The 16,227-nt window shown below is 34.2% G+C and overlaps 1 protein-coding gene across 8 annotated transcripts in view; it reads left to right on the forward strand.

Moving 5' to 3' along the window:
- CRPPA (CDP-L-ribitol pyrophosphorylase A) overlaps nt 1-16,227 on the forward strand; it is a 387,693-nt gene that overhangs the window by 254,749 nt on the left and 116,717 nt on the right. For all 8 annotated transcript variants that reach the window (XM_053553590.1, XM_053553594.1, XM_053553595.1 and 5 more), the window contains one exon: nt 13,544-13,675. In XM_053553590.1, coding sequence (XP_053409565.1) covers nt 13,544-13,675 — 132 coding nt within the window. The remainder of the gene's footprint in view (nt 1-13,543; nt 13,676-16,227) is intronic.

Here is a 16,227-nt window from a genome sequence, read left to right on the forward strand (position 1 = left end):
GTGGAATGAAGAGACAACCTACAGACTAGGGGAAACCGTCTGCAAACTATATTTATCCTAACTAAGGAGTCAATATCCAAATTGTGTAAAAACTTATTTCTGTAGCAAGAATATCACTTAATTTAAAAGGGGTTGGGGGGGGGCAAAGGACCTGAACAGACATTTCTCAAAGTAAGACACACCGATGGCCAATAGTTGTATGAAGAAAATAGTCATCACTAATCATCAGGGAAATGCCAATCAAAACCACAATGGGATATCACCCCCTCACTGTTAAATGGCTGTTATCAAAAGGAGAAAAAAATGTTTCTAAGGATATGAAGAAAAGGGAGCCTTTGTATACTGTTGGTAGAAATTTTAATAAGTACAGACAGTGTGGAAAACAGTATAAAACTTTCTCATACTATTAGAAATACCTTATGATCCTAGCAGTCCCACTACTTGCTAAACATCTAGGGAAAGAAAATCCCTAGATGGCAGAGATATCTTCATTCCCATGGGCATTGCAGCATTATTCACAAAATACATTTGTAACAGGAAATCACCCTAAGTATCTGTGAGTAGAAACACGGGTAAAGTAACTGTTGTTTATATACACCATTGTATACTCATTCAATATTACTATATTATTCAGCTGTGATAAAGGAGGAAATCCTGTCATTGACGACAACCTTAATGAACCTACAAGACTTTGTGTTAAGTGAAATAAGTAAGCAAAGAATGGAAAGAGACAAATACTGCATGGTCTCCCTTCGTGGATTCTTTTAAAAGAGTTGATCTCATAGAAGTAGAGAGTAGAGTGGTTGGGGAAATGTTAGTAAAGGTACAAACTTTCCATTGCGTAGCAGGAATAAATTCAGGAGATCAGTCGTATAACATAACTACAATTAATATATTCCTGAAATTGCTGAGGTTGGATGCAAATTCTCACCACAACAGTGATAACTATGAGGTAATATCTAGGTTAATTCACTGGACTTAGTCTTTACATTATATATGTACATTTTAAGATATTGCATTGGGCATAGTAAACGTAAATTTTATTTGTCAATGTTGAAGTGAAAATTAACAATTTTCTTTTCCTAAAGGTCAATTTCTCTGATATATGGTAGCCACTATCTACTTGTGATTATGAGTACTTGAGGTATTAGTACTGTGGTAAAAGAAACATTTTTATTTTTTATTCTAATACATTTGAGTTTAAACAGCAGTATGTGGCAAAAATCTGTTAGAAGTCAAATGTTGTCATTTTATTTTAATCTAAAATAGCCCAACGAAGTGAAACACAAGTGACATTCCAATTAATTGTTGGAAGCACTGTAATCAAAACTTCTTGGTATTATATTTTCCCCTATGGTTATTCTTTTTACATTTTCTTAACATTTTTTTCATATACTTCATATATTTTTATTATCAAATTCAGAAGAAATATGCATGATGTGTTATATATCTATTGCTTTTGATTATTAGATTGTGAATTTCCTGGGGTTGAAGAAATTAGTTTATTAATGCTATCAAGTGATTAATTTCTGATATTATTGAACAATCTTTAATTATTGAGATATTTAAGGATTTTTGCCATACCGTGAAGGATGCATTTGTGGATGCCCTTCTAATGTGGCTTACAGTGTATACTTGCTTTTCTGGCAACTCGGTCGTGTTATTGAGTACTATTTTTCTCTGTATATTCTGGATGCTTCATCTTCTGAAAAGATTTTCTTCTTAATTGTTTTGCTTTTTAAAACATATTAATACACTTTTTAAAAATTAGCACTTGTAAATGTAGGTATATAAAACAGAATCAATTATTTCTATTGATTCAATGTAGTATAACGGGCTTGGAGTGGTTAGCCTAAAAGCATACGTCCTTTTTGTGAAACGAACTCTAACTATGTTCATTATTTATTTAATGTTGTATAATGCTTCTCTATATGGCTTTTGGATAACCTTAATAATAGCAGATTGTTACTTAAGCAGTAACAGGTTTTTATTATGTAAAATAAAATTTTGACAGCTCACTAAAATATATAAAATTATATTAAACTCGGTAAAATTTTTGAGTCACATACTTGCTTTTTTGTAACCTTGGTGATTTATATTCTCTGAAAGGTTTCCATGAAGATGGAAATGTTAGGTAAACAAATCAATGCTTCATATTAACCAATTGGGATTTCTTTTAACTTTCAATTCTAAAATTTGCTATGGTTAGCACAGATATTAAAATCATTATGGGTATATGTGGTACCTAAGATACTTGTTCCACAGAGCAATGGTGGCGACGTTATGTTCTTATGGGAGAGACAGTCTTGTGGACCATGAGAAAGTTTCATTTTATGCATTTTACTTTAAGCATTTAATAAAATGCTTTTGAATAATGTTAGGCTTCTTTATTAACTGTTAAAAATGAGAAGTTCTGGTTTTAATACTTTGGTCATTTAAATAAGGATTTGAAACAAAATGTGTATACAAAATAACAGTCATACATATATTATAAAATCATTTACTATTCAATTATTTGAATCAAAAGAAACACTAAAATCTTTTGTACAGTTAAATTTTTAATGCAATGTACTATTTTACTGACTACCTTTTGTTAAATGCCATTGTTTCTCAATTTACTAGTTTTGCCTGTATGTTGTGAAGATTTAAAAATGAGTTAAGAATTTACTTTGAATTTTCATAGCAGCTTGTTAATTTTTGTTCATTAGATGATGATTTTCATGATGACATTAAATTTGCTCTGTAATGAAGTGGTTCAATATTAGAAGCTTATTCCTTTTTAAAAGTACAGTTCATTAAATTAAAGTAATTCTTATCAATGAAATCCATTTAATTCTTAAACAGTTGAAGAAAGGTGAAAATTTTTCTTAATTTTTCTAATCTTTCAGATAAACTTTTATTTTGACCAGTTCAGTATTTCGTATCAGTTTTTAGTTTTCCTTTTTTTAATTTTTGTTTTTTTATTAACTCATAATAAATTATGTATACTCATAGATTATGTATACATTAATGCATTTATGAGGTACAATGTACTGATTTCATATAGAATTAGGAATGCTTACATCACTCTGGTTAATATATACCTCATGTCATTTCCTTAGTTATTGTATAAGTATTGTGTAATATTACTTTGTTATATTGTATTGTATAGATCATGTATACATTAATGCATTTATGGGGTACAATGTGCTGATTTCATATAAAATTAGGAATGCTTACATCACTTTGGTTAATATATACCTCATATTATTTATTTAGTGACTGAGTTAAGACATGTACACTTTATACTAATAGATCCGACAGGTACCCTTGCATTATGCACCATAGGTGCATAGATCCCACCATTGTCCCTTGACCACAATGAATTGCAGGATCTGACTTCCCCCCATCCCCTCCTCCCTCCTTCATCTTGGGCCATGAGTTGTGATCTATTCTTCATATGAAAATGTGAGTGATTGTAAATTGGTTTCATAATGTACTAAGTACATTGGATATTTTTTCTTCCACTCTTGAGATACTTTACTAGGTAGGATATGTTCCAGGTCCATCCATGTAAATGTAAAAGAGGTAAAGTCTCCATCTTTTTTAAGGCTGCATACTATTCCATGATATACATATACCACAATTTATTAACCTATTCATGGGTTGATGGGCACTTGGGGCTTCTTCCATGACTTAGCTATTATGAATTGAGCTGCAGTGAGCAATCTGGTACAAATATCTTTGTTGCCAAGTGATTTTTGGTTTTTTGGATATACACCTAGTAGAGGAATTGTAGGATCAAGTGACAGGTGTACTTTTAGATCCCTGAGTATTTGCCATACTTCTTTCCAAAAGGGATGTATTACCTTGCACTCCCACCAGCAGTTCAGAAGTGTTCCCTTTTCTCCACATCCGTGCCAACATCTGTAGTTTTGGGATTTTGTTATGTGAGCCACTCTTACTAGAGTTAGATGATATCTCAAAGTGGTTTTGATTTGCATTCCTCTGATGATTAACGATGATGAGCATTTTTTCATGTGTCTGTAGGCCATGTGCCTATCTTCTTCACAGAAGCTTCTGTTCAAGTCCTTGACCACAATGAAATGGGATTACTTGTTCTTTTCTTATTAATAAGTTTGAGTTCTCTGGATTCTGGTTATCAAACATTTGTGTGAAGCATAACCTGCAAATGTCCTCTCCCATTCCGAGGGCTGTTCTGCTCGCTTTACTTACTGTGTTCTTGGCTGTGCAGAGCCTTTTAGTTTGATCAGATCCCAGTAATGTATTTTTAGTGTTGCTCTAGTTGCCCTAGGGGTCCTCCTCATAAAGTATTCTCCCAGGCCAATTTCTTCAAGTGTTTCTCCTGCACTCTCTCCAAGAATCGTTATAGTTTCATGTCTTAAGTTTAAATCTTCTTTCCAGTGAGAGCGCATTTTTGTTAATGGTGAAAGCTGTGAGTCCAGTTTCAGTCTTTTACAAGTCACTAGCCAATTGTCCCAGCACCATTTGTTAAATAGGGAATATTTCCCCAATTTTATATTTTTGATGGGCTTATCAATTTAATTTCATTTGATATGATATTGGCTGTGGCTTTGCCGTAGATGGCCTCTCTCAGTTTAAGAAAACTCCCTTCTATATCTGTTTTCTTAAGTGTTATGATCATGAAAGGATGCTGGATATTATCAAAAGCTTTTTCTGCATGTATTGAGACAACTATATGGTCTTTGCTTTTTAATTTGTTTATGTGATGTATTATATTTATAGATTTATGTATATTGAACCAACCTTGAGACCCTGGGATAAAACCCAGTTGGTCAAGATGTATAATTTGTTTCATGTGTTGCTGGATTCTGTTTGTTATGATCTTATTGACTATTTTTGCATCTATATTCATTAAAGATATTGGTCTATAGTTTTCTTTTCTTGTTGGGTCTTTTCCTGGTGTGGGTATCAGGGTGATATTTGCTTCATAGAATGTGTTGGGAAGTATTCCTTCTTTTTTGATGTTTTGGAAAAGGTTAAGTAATATAGGTAATAGTTCCTCGTTAAAGGTTTGGTAGAATTTTGGTGTGAAGCCATCTGGTCCCGGAGTCTTCTTTTGGGGGAGATTTTGTGTAAGTGATTCTATTTTAGTACTTGATATAGTTCTGTTCAGAATTTCCGATTCTTTTTGGTTAAGTCTAGGAACTTGGCATGCTTCCAATTACTGGTCATTTTTTTTCAGATTTTAGTATTTCTGAGAATAAGGTTTATTGTAGTATTCATTAAAGATTTTTTTTTTTTACAGTTTTTGGCCAGGGCTGGATTTGAACCCACCACCTCCAGCATGTGGGGCTGGCACCCAACTGCTTTGAGCCACAGATGCCACATAAAGATTTTTTTAATTTCTGAGATGGCTGTTGTTATTTTACCTTTGTCATTTCAGACTGATGATATTATGGACTTTAATTTTCTATTTTTGGTTAGTTTAGCCAAAGGTTTATCAATTTTGTTGAATTTTTCAAAAACCAACTTTTTGATTCATTGATCTTTTGAATAATTCTTTTGTGTTCAATTTCATTTAATTCTGCTCTAATTTTAGTTATTTCTTTTCTTCTGCTGGGTTTGGGGTTGGAATGTTCTTCCTTTTCCAATTGCTTAAGATGTCCCATTCAGTTATTGACTTCCTCTCTTTCTATTCTTTTGAGGAAGGCTTGCAACACTATAAATTTCTCTCTTAGGACTGCTTTTGCAGTATGCCACAGGTTCTGATAATTCATGTCTTCATTATTGTTTTGTTCCAAAAATTTGGCTATTTCCTTTTTAATCTCACTTATGACTCAGCTATTGTTCAGCATAAGGTTATTTAGTTTCCACGTCTTTGTATAAGTATGCAGATTCCTGTTATTGGTGAGTTCAACTTTTATTGTGTGATAATCTGAGAAAATACAAGGAATAATTTCTATACTTTTGAATTTTCTGAGATTAGACTTGTGACCTAAGATGTGATCAATTTTGGCAGACGTTACATGGGCTGATGAGAAGAATGTGTATTCACTTTTGTTAGGATGACATGTTCTGTGGATGTTGTTTAAATTCAATTGTTGTATGGCAAAGTTTAAGTGCAGATTTCTTTGCCTAGTTTCTTATTGGAGGCTCTATCCAACACTGCCAAAGGGGTGTTAAAATCTCCAACTATTTTGGTGCTGGAAGATATTAAATTGCTCATATGTGTTAGGGTCTCCCTTATAAATTGAGGAACATTCTGGTTGGGCGCATAAATGTTAATAATTGACATCTCATCATGTTGAGTGTTTCCCTTAACAAATATGAAGTGACCATTCTTGTCTTGCCTTACTTTTGTTGGTTTAATGCCAAGTGTATCTGTAAATAAAATTACGACCCCTGCTTTTTTCTGATTTCCATTTGCCTGTATTACAGATGCCCATCCTTTCACCCTGAGTCTATATTTATCCTTTAAGGTAAGATGATATTCTTGTATGAAGAACATATCTGGCCTGAGTTTTTGTATCCAGTCAGCCAACCTGTGCCTCTTAAGAGGACAGTTTAAGCCACTGATATTAATTGAAGGTATTGATAAGCCTGATAGTATTTTGCATGTCAAGTTTTTTGAAAGTCCAGTGGCCATTTTTAATCTTTTCACCACTGTGGAAATTGGGTTTTGGTCACAAATTTCAGAGTGAGTTTACTTTGGTGGTAGAGCATTTTGCTGGTCATTATGGAGGGTGGGTCTGAGGATATCCTGAAGAGCTGGTTTGGTTATGGCAAATTTCTTCAGTATGTGTATGTCATTAAAGTATTTAAGTTCTCCGTCATAAATGAAGTTCAGTTTTGCTGCTTACAGGATTCTGGGCCTAAAATTGTTTCGTTTTAGGATACTGAAGGTTGATGACCATCATCTTCTGGCTTGAATAGTTTCAGCGGAGACATCTGCGGTCATTCTAATATTCTTCCCCTTATAGGTTCTGATTTTCTTATATCTGGCTGCTTGCAGGATTTCTCCTTCATATTAACTTTGGTGAAGTTAATTACAGTGTGTCTACAAGATGCTCTATTTGGGTTGAGTCGTGCTGGGGTTCTGAAACTGTCTGCTATCTGAATTTGAGTATCTCTTACCATGCTTTGGAAGTTCTCCTCAATTATCTCTTGGAGTGAGTATCTGTGCCTTTCAGACCATCCTCTTCTCCTTCAGGGATTCCTATGAGGCAAATGTTTGCTCTTTTGTAGTAGTCCCACAATTCTCTCAGGAACTTATCCATTTTTGCTCTCCACTTCTCTTCCTCTTTGAGTGTTTGGTATTGTTCAACAGCTTTGTCTTCAATGTCAGAAATCCTTTCTTCTGCCTTCTCTATTCTGTTACTGAGGGATTCTACTGTACCTCTCAGATCTTTGAGGGCTGCAAGTTCTTGCCTCAATGTGTCAAAATTTTTGGTGATTTTGTCTTTGAATTCTTGAGTCAACTTTTGAATTGCTTCTTTAATTTCTAATTCCATGTTTACCTCCATTCTGTTTATATTATTTGTAATCCAAATTCTGAATTCAATTTCTGACATCTCAGCCATTTGTTTATGAATGGGATCTTCTGTTGTATCTCATTTGTCATTCCTTGGGGAAGTTGATCTATTTGATTATTCATGTTGCCAGAGTTTTCCCACTGATTCCACCCCATGATTATTTTTCACAATTTAGCTAGAGAAACTGAAATTTGTTTCCTTCGAGTTCCAGCTTGTTGCATCAGGGTGATGTGAACCTATCAATCCTCTCTCTCAGCTCAGCTCCCAATCTTCCAGTTTATTGGGTTATTTCTTGCTAATATTTCTGCCTCTGGATGGGAGCCTCTGCCAAAAGCTGGCTTCAGTCAGCCATCTTGCCTTTCTGAGTTTTTCTTTATATTTCTTTCAAAAAGATGTTTTGAAGATGTTGGGCCTAATTCACACAATTTGCTTTTTATACACATAGGTTGATAATTTTGTAGTATCTACTGTATGGAATCAGAAAACCTCTCTGGTTTATCTACCAATTCTAATTCATTTATTTGATAATTACCTGAACTTTCATTTTGACTATCCTTCTTTCCACTTTCTGGGACATTAAGCAATGCCTTATTTGAGTTTATACACAAGCTGCATGAATTGACTTTCCTCTTTAGTGAAAAAAACAGTCTGTTTTCCCTTCTTATACAAATTTACCTATTGAGGCCTTTTTGTGACCATAGATTCTGGAATGAAACAGAATTTGTTAAATATGGAGTTTTCAAGAATTTTATGTTTAATATTTAATGTTTTTTAATTAATAATGTACCTGTCCTCAGAGACAAGTGAAAATCACTGTTTATTTATCCATTAATTTATTTGAAAATCATATTTTAAAGTATAAAAATAATTAATTGGAATTAATTTGGGACCAGGGATGTATTAAATGGTTGCTAGAGAAATAAAAAGCTTGTTAGAACTTGATGTGTAATAAAGACATACAAGGGGCAACACCCGTAGCTGAGTGGGTGGGGCACTGACCACATACACTGAGGCTGGTGGGTTTGAACCCAGCCAGGGGCCAGCTAAAAAACAACAACGACAACTGCAACAACAACAAAAATAACCGGGCATTCTGACGGGCACCTGTAGTCCCAGGTACTTGGGGGGCTAAGGCAAGAGAATTGCTTGAGCCCAAAAGTTTCAGGTTGAGCTGTCATGCCACAGCACAATACCCAGGGTAACAGCTTGAGGCTCTGCCTCAAAATAAAAAAATAACTAAAATAAAATAAATAAGTAAATAAAGACATACAGGGTACAGAGGATCGTTTTTTAAACTCCAAGTGCCAGAAACCTTGCCCACCCACAAAGCCATAAAGCTCTCCATATGTTAAATGTTTAAACAGTTTACCACTCTATATGAGTAGATATGCTACCTTTCATTAAAAAATGAAATTAGATAAATTAGACATATTTTTTCGGAGGGTGGAAGGCTATCCTTATCTTCTTAAATGTATATATGAGAAAGAACTGTTAGAAAGGCCATGGTAAGTGGGAAACTTTGTTTCACTGTAATTTCCATGTAGTGAATTAGTAAACAGTGCAAAAAAGTTATTAAAAAAAAAACCTCTTTGATGTAGCTATAAGCAAATCAGAAGAAATCAAGGTACATGAATTTTTTTGCTGCATTTTAATAGATGTAAGCCTGTCCAGGCTGCAAGTTTGTTTTTTTAAGGCAAAAACATTTACATTCTCCTGAGCTATCATGATTATTTTGACCCTCAGCTGTGGTTATATAAACCTGCCTAGTTTTTTGAAATTAAAATTGATTGTATTTTTGTACCGACTGGTATTTTTTCCTTACAAGACAGAAGTAATTGGTATATTTTAGATTCAAAATTAGTGGCACCATGTAAAGTTTAAACTTAAATTTCATAGTATTAGGAATAACATCTGCTGATGATTATCTTTTGTTTTCGTGATGTCATTAGGGCTTTTCGTCCGGTACAAGATAATTTTCAGATGCATCCTACTTCATGCTTGAGTTTTGTTAACCTAATTACATGTTTTACAAGGTTAAGATCCATATATGTGTTTCTTTAAAAGTTAATTGTATCAACTAGCCCCATCCTCAGCATATAGTAAGTATTCATGAAAAGGACCTGTAATATTTTTCCTATGTCTTCAAGTTTTTCCATATTTTAAGCACTTGGTTTGAAGGGATAACATAGAAATGTTGGTTTGTAGATTTATAGATAATTTGCCTTGAACTCACTTCTACGCACCATTTCTTTATTTTATGGAATCTGTGGTGAACAGTATTGGCCTGTTGATTTCTTTTTAAAATGCTATTAACTTGAAGGAATTAGGCTGTGCTTCATTTTATAGATCTATAGCTTGAGTGAAAATCATCTGTTCTTTGTTTAGACATCTCATGAATTTGCTGGGACTCTAGAAACAATTATATCATGTCTTTATATTCAGCTTAGATTGTTTTGGTGCAGCATATGTTTCTTTAAGAAAAATTAGCTTGTGTCTGGTCATTAAGTAGGGGAGTTAGGTCCATATAATGTGGAATGGCATCAGCTCATAGATGTCTGCAAAAGAGGGTAGCATCATAACCTCAGAAGGAAAGGGGAGACAGTGTCAACTTGGTTGATGTACCAGATGTACCAGAATCAGAAGCCTTTAAATATTCTTTTTGGAAAATTAAAAATAAGTACCTGGTGTCAACTGACTTCCAGAAAGATGCCCCAGCTCCTGGGAGCTTGAGCTTCCTTTTGAGCTGATGTTAATGGCAGCTTCACTTAGCAGAGGTACAGAGCTCTAGTCCCCATTGCACCGTATGTCTCATTCCTTCTCCAATTAACATGATCAATATTTCCATTCTTTAGTTTTTGTGCATTTCAAATATCCATGGAGTCTGTAATTACCAAATAGAGTCATGTACATTTTGTCCTTTGTACTATTTTTTTTACCACAAACTACCCCCCCCCACACACACACACATACACAATGAGAGTTTTTCAGAACTCAAAATTTTTAGAACTGAAAATTTGTAGTGAACAAGAAATTTCTGGCTGTCCACATATCCATGCTGCCTGGCAGTGAGCTTGCCTAAATTTTCCATTAAAGTCTTTCAGGTACTTCATTCACATCAACTATGAGGGGCCTGGTGGCCATGGGATCTTCATGGTATCTAAATTCAGAAAGTTAAATTGTATTAACACCTTGACGCTTTAACTCTGAACAGCAGTGTTGTTACACAGTCCACCAGGCATGGAAGTACATAGCTATTTTGTAGCATAGGCTCAGGAGAAGACCTTATTATATCCTCAGCTCATCCCCTGGTTTCAGGTTCATACCATATGACTGTAACTTCCAAAATTTGGGAATTAGCCTGCCTTTTTTGTAGGTCAGCCCACTGCCAGTAATTTTTGGCTCAGGACAATATTTCAAATTCATAGGTTGAGAACACGTCGTTGTGACACTAGTTTGTTTAATTTTATAGAAGAGTATAGGGCAAGGAAAAGAAAGTGGGGCAAAGATGAATGTCACTTTAGCTTACCATCTGTCTTCAGTTTAGTGAGACCACCCACAAGCCCTCCTTGACAGCCAAGGGGTGAGGTGAGGCATGTGAGCCTCCGTTTTAGAAGGCTCAGGCTACAAACAAGAACTAACATTCTTGCAATAGCTTGTGAACATTTAGCATCCAGATCCCAGCTAGGGAAACACTTGGTTTTAAGCTAAGCAACACCAAAGGAAGGTCTACTGTTTATAGTTCATTCACAGTTCTTCTAGCCTACTTGTGGTTTGCCGGGCAGGTGTTATTTTTATCATAAATAATGTGGCATGGTAAAACAGCTGAAATTTCACCTTTGCGGGTTTCCGGAGAAACAAAGCTAAGTAAAGTAAACACCCAAGGTCACAGGGTAACCAGCTGTTTGGCAAATAGAAAAACCTTAAACCTTCTTTCTTTCTTTTTTCTTGTGTGTCTTCTAAAACTTTACTTTTCTTTGTCTACTCTTTATTTTATTTATTTATTTATTTTGAGACAGAGTCTCACTATGTCTCCCTCAGTAGAGTGCTGTTGCATCACAGCTCACAGCAACCTCAAACTTTTGGGCTTAAATGACTCTCTTGCCTGAGCCTCCCAAGTAGTTGGGACTACAGGTGCCCATTACAACGCTTGGCTATTTTTTGGTTGTTGTACTTGTCATTATTGTTTAGCGGGCCTGGGCCGAGTTCGAACCTGCCAGCCCCTGTGTATGTGGCCAGTGCCCTCACCACTGCTAGGGACGCTGAGCCTTCTTTGTCTACTCTTTAGATTTCCTCTGAACTGGGCATTTTAAAGTCTATTGTCTTCTTAGATTTCAGGAGGAAGTAACTGTATGTCTGTGTCTTTACTTACATTTAATGAAAAGTTCTAAGAAATATTATTGAATATCTACTAAATTAATATGTATTACACATCATTGTATAATGCTCTTTAAAAATAGATATTATTTAAGCATTCTTCCCTGGGAAGGAAAAGTGTGGTGTGATAGGTAGAAAAAAGATTTTTTTCCATGTGTTACATAAGGAACATGGTAAGATGTTTTATTGTGTGTTTTCTATAGAATGCACTTCCATACGGTGGGCAGAGTGGAAGCAAGGGATTGGTATAAAAATATGAGGGTGGGTATAGTTAAAGTGATTCTAGTTTATAAATATATACAAAGCAATATAATTGAGTTTTTAAAGTTTGATATTACAAAAGAATATGCATATTTGAGTGTTTATTCTATATGTGCATTAACATTTTAAAAATTGTTTCTTTGGGGGCTGTTGTTGTGGTTAAGGTCTTTTAGGTCCCATCAGAGACAAGATAATATTGTAAAGCCTAAATAGTTTAGAGAAATGAGGGAATATCACTCTGACATCTTTAAAGTTTAAATAAAAGATATGAAATTAACCTATGTGTCTATCAGTGGATAAATGGATAAAGGTGATATATATATATATATATACACACACACACATACATACATGATGGAGTACTATTCAGCCAAAAAAAGGAATGAAATCCTGTCTTTCATAACGATCTGGGTTGAGTTGGAGGTCATTATGTTAAGTGAAATAGGCCAGGTTTAGAAAGACAAATATCATATGTTCTCACTCATAAATGGGAGCTAAATGGCTTGATCTCATGGAGATAGTAGAAAGATGGATACCAGAGGGTGGGAAGGGTTGAGTATAGGTGGGGGTCCGGGAGGTGAAGAAAGGTTGACTAATAGGCACAAACATACAGTTAGATAGAAGAGGTAAGTGCTAATATTTGATTACAGAGTGAAGTGACTGTAGCAAATAATGTATTGTACATGTCAAAATAGGTAAAAAGAGGAGCTTGAAATATTTTCAATACATAGTATTGAAGTGATGGATACCCTAAATACCTTGACTTAATCATTATATATTCTTTGAATGTCACAATATATCACATAAATTTGTACAAATATTATGTTTCAATAAAAGTTTAAAAAATGATTATCTAAATATTTTTAAGAAAAATACTACTTTTACTTAAAAATATTCTTTATAAAAACCCTCTGGGTTTTCCTTAAGAAATGAATAATTACTTTCTAGGGATACCAGTTACTAATTATTTGAAAGGGATTCTCTAAAAAAAACTTAATTTACTTAATTGGATAATTCCTCCCTTTGAATTTTATTTATATTAAATTCTTAGCATATATAACATTGTATATTGCCAGCTAGCCTAGTTACAAATAATGAATTAACTTGAATGATTTGATAAAATCATATTTTTCAGACATTTAACTCTGATGTAAGTTGAAGTAGAATATTAGTATTTTATATTTTTCAACATTGTGTTCCCAATGAGTACTACTATATCTGTATTTACAAAGGAGCATTCATTAATGTTATTAAATATTTGTGGCTTGGACCATAAGTCAAAATTAATACAAATTAATAAAAACAATTGCAATATTGTAATCATATGTGTGTTGATCTTCTTTACTGTTTTATATTTTTAAGTGACTTTTGGAGAAAATGTTTTTCTAAACTTTGCCTTTTATATTTTGCAGGTGCATTTTATTGACTTTAAATTAGTACCTCTTGGTCAGAAAATGGAAAACCTAATGTGGATTAGGGGATTTGCAAAGGAAATGAAAAAAAGAAATATTTTGCTATGTGGCCTTCTCATATGTTACCCACAGGTAGGTGAAATATTGATGGCTTTGGAATATATGTTTATAGATTACAATTTTAATGGTGAAAACTTGATTTTGATAAAAGAAAAGGGGTATTAATGATAGGGAAAGTTGTGTCTTGAGAATTGCTCATCTGAGTGTGTGCTATAATAGTAGAAATTCTTGAATCTAGAAGAAAAATAAAAATCACAAGTGTTTTGATTAAGACAAAAAATAATAAAATTGACAATTATCTCATAATGGGTATTTCACATAGGAGTGTCACATTTGGCAAATAAAATACAGAATGCCCAGTTAAAACTGAATTTCAGATGAGCAAAGGCTTTTGTAGGTATGTTCCAAATTTGGAATTTGAAATTTGAATTTCACCTTTAACTGAATTCTTATATTTAACTGGCAACCCTATCAGGCTACAATTCTTGGCCAGTGATATCATTCAAATTGCCTATTTTTGTATTTGCTAAAGTAGTCAAGTGTTTTCCCCCCTCATGTTAATCACCTGAAAGCAATACCTGGCATTTACCTTTTCACAGAGCGTGGCACTTAACCGGAGACATGCATTGCCTGTCACTGTGTTTAACAGTAGTTAAGTTAATCACAATGAAGGGCAGATGAACTAGCATTATAGATTCTTTGTGCCAAGAAATACTTCTTAAAACAAAGTATGTGGAGAATCTGTTAGAGAAAGTGGATTTACTCTTTGTATATAGATTTTATTCATCAGACTTACCAGCATTTTATGCTTTTTGAAGGCACCACACAGGAGGCTAATAGTTCAATTGTCAACTGCTTTTTTTAGAAACTTGAATAAAAGTGATTTGGTACTGTCTAGAAAATGAAAGGTATTTAAAGTTATATATGGATGATGAACAGCAGACACTATTTATAAAATTATTTGTAGCATATTTAGCCTGTGGGTAACATTTCTTTTGAAATAGTGGACTTTAATTAAATATAAGGACCATCTTTTAGCTGGTCCCTTGTTATGTTTTATTTTTTAATGTTGAGGTGGTGATTTCCTTCGCTTCCAAACTATGCAAAGATAACCTTAGTTTAGTCATCAAGAACAAAGCAAAGTTTCATTTACTTAGTGTAATGGAATTGTAAAATGTTAGTGCTATAGGGATTATTGACATCAGGACAACCAAGAGTTAAGGAGACGAGTACTTGCCCAAGGATGGATAATTGGCAGGGTAACATAAGGTCTGTATCCTCAATGGGAAATAATTTTTTTTAATAAACTGTTTTTTTCTGGTGGTACTCCAGATTGTTATCATGGGAAAATAAATCAGTGCTTTTTCTTATGTTGTACAAATGAGTTGTAGAGATATACTACTGAAGCCACTTTGTGAAGATATAAAATAGTTCATTGAGACAAATCTGAAATTCAGAGAAATGGGAGCCTGTTATGTTATGTAATTCCTGGCACTCATTGTCCCAGGACAGGGGCCTGTATACACTGTAGTTGACTTTCTCGTAGAGAGTAGTGTTGCCAGATAGAATATAGAATTCTCAGTTCGATTTTAATTTTAGATAGACTATAATTTTTAGTGTTAAGTATGTCCCAAATATTACATAGAAGATACTTGCTTTAGAGGCTTGTCTGTGTATCTGAAATTCAAATTTAACTGGGCATCTTCTATTTTTATTTGCTAAATCTGGCAACCTTGGTAGAAAGTATTCCCATAACCAGCATACCGTACATATTTAGGGGGTGGGATACCTATCTTTGTGACTTTGTACTTGTGAAAACTCCCTGACTGGAAAAGTGGACTTTTTGGAAAGGAGAAGCTTTGGAGCTTGGTTTCAGACCCTTGTTATTTTTGAGCTGAGGACCTGCTAACCCAGCTCTCTATTAAGCCACCAAGATTGGACAAGGAGATAAACCTTTCAGGCCTGTAAGATATCTCTGTCATCATTTTAGGGAGCAAAGATAGCCTCTTTATGCATTCCTTGTTTCTTCTTAAGTATGCAATAGTGAAGATATTTCAAGTATGTGAGAATGTTTAAGATACCAGGCTTTATTTTGTCTTCAAAGACAGGTGTGAATCGACTCGGTAACCTAACTTACTGAGCAATGCATAATTTCATCTAAGGGAATATTTACCCAAAGACCCTGGGATGTCCACCAGATATGCTATCGGAAAAGATATGGTTAAAAAGTTTAGGAAGCATCAATAGAGCTAAACAGATTGAATGAAGGGCTCTCACAAATCTTCAACATACTAATGAACATTTCACATCTCCAAATTGAGGGCATGCCACTTTTCATTTGCTGGAGTTAGCTCATGGACAACTCATAAGATTAAGGGTTTCTAGTAGCAACTTTTGGAAAACACTATTCACAAATAGTATTCCTAAGTAAATAAACTGCCTTCTAGATACAGTTTTATTTCAGTATGAATTTTTTCATTTAGTTAATGCTAGTGTTCTTTTAGCACTAAGGATATATTAAGTTGGAACGTCCTGGAGTTGGTTTGTGCTTTCCATGGGGCTGGAAATGATGCACCTTTTTATAGTGTTGTGGGGCTGTGAGATGCAACTTTTTATAGTGTTTG

This window comes from Nycticebus coucang, chromosome 11 (genome assembly GCF_027406575.1).
Source record: "Nycticebus coucang isolate mNycCou1 chromosome 11, mNycCou1.pri, whole genome shotgun sequence".
Classification (NCBI taxonomy): domain Eukaryota; kingdom Metazoa; phylum Chordata; class Mammalia; order Primates; family Lorisidae; genus Nycticebus; species Nycticebus coucang.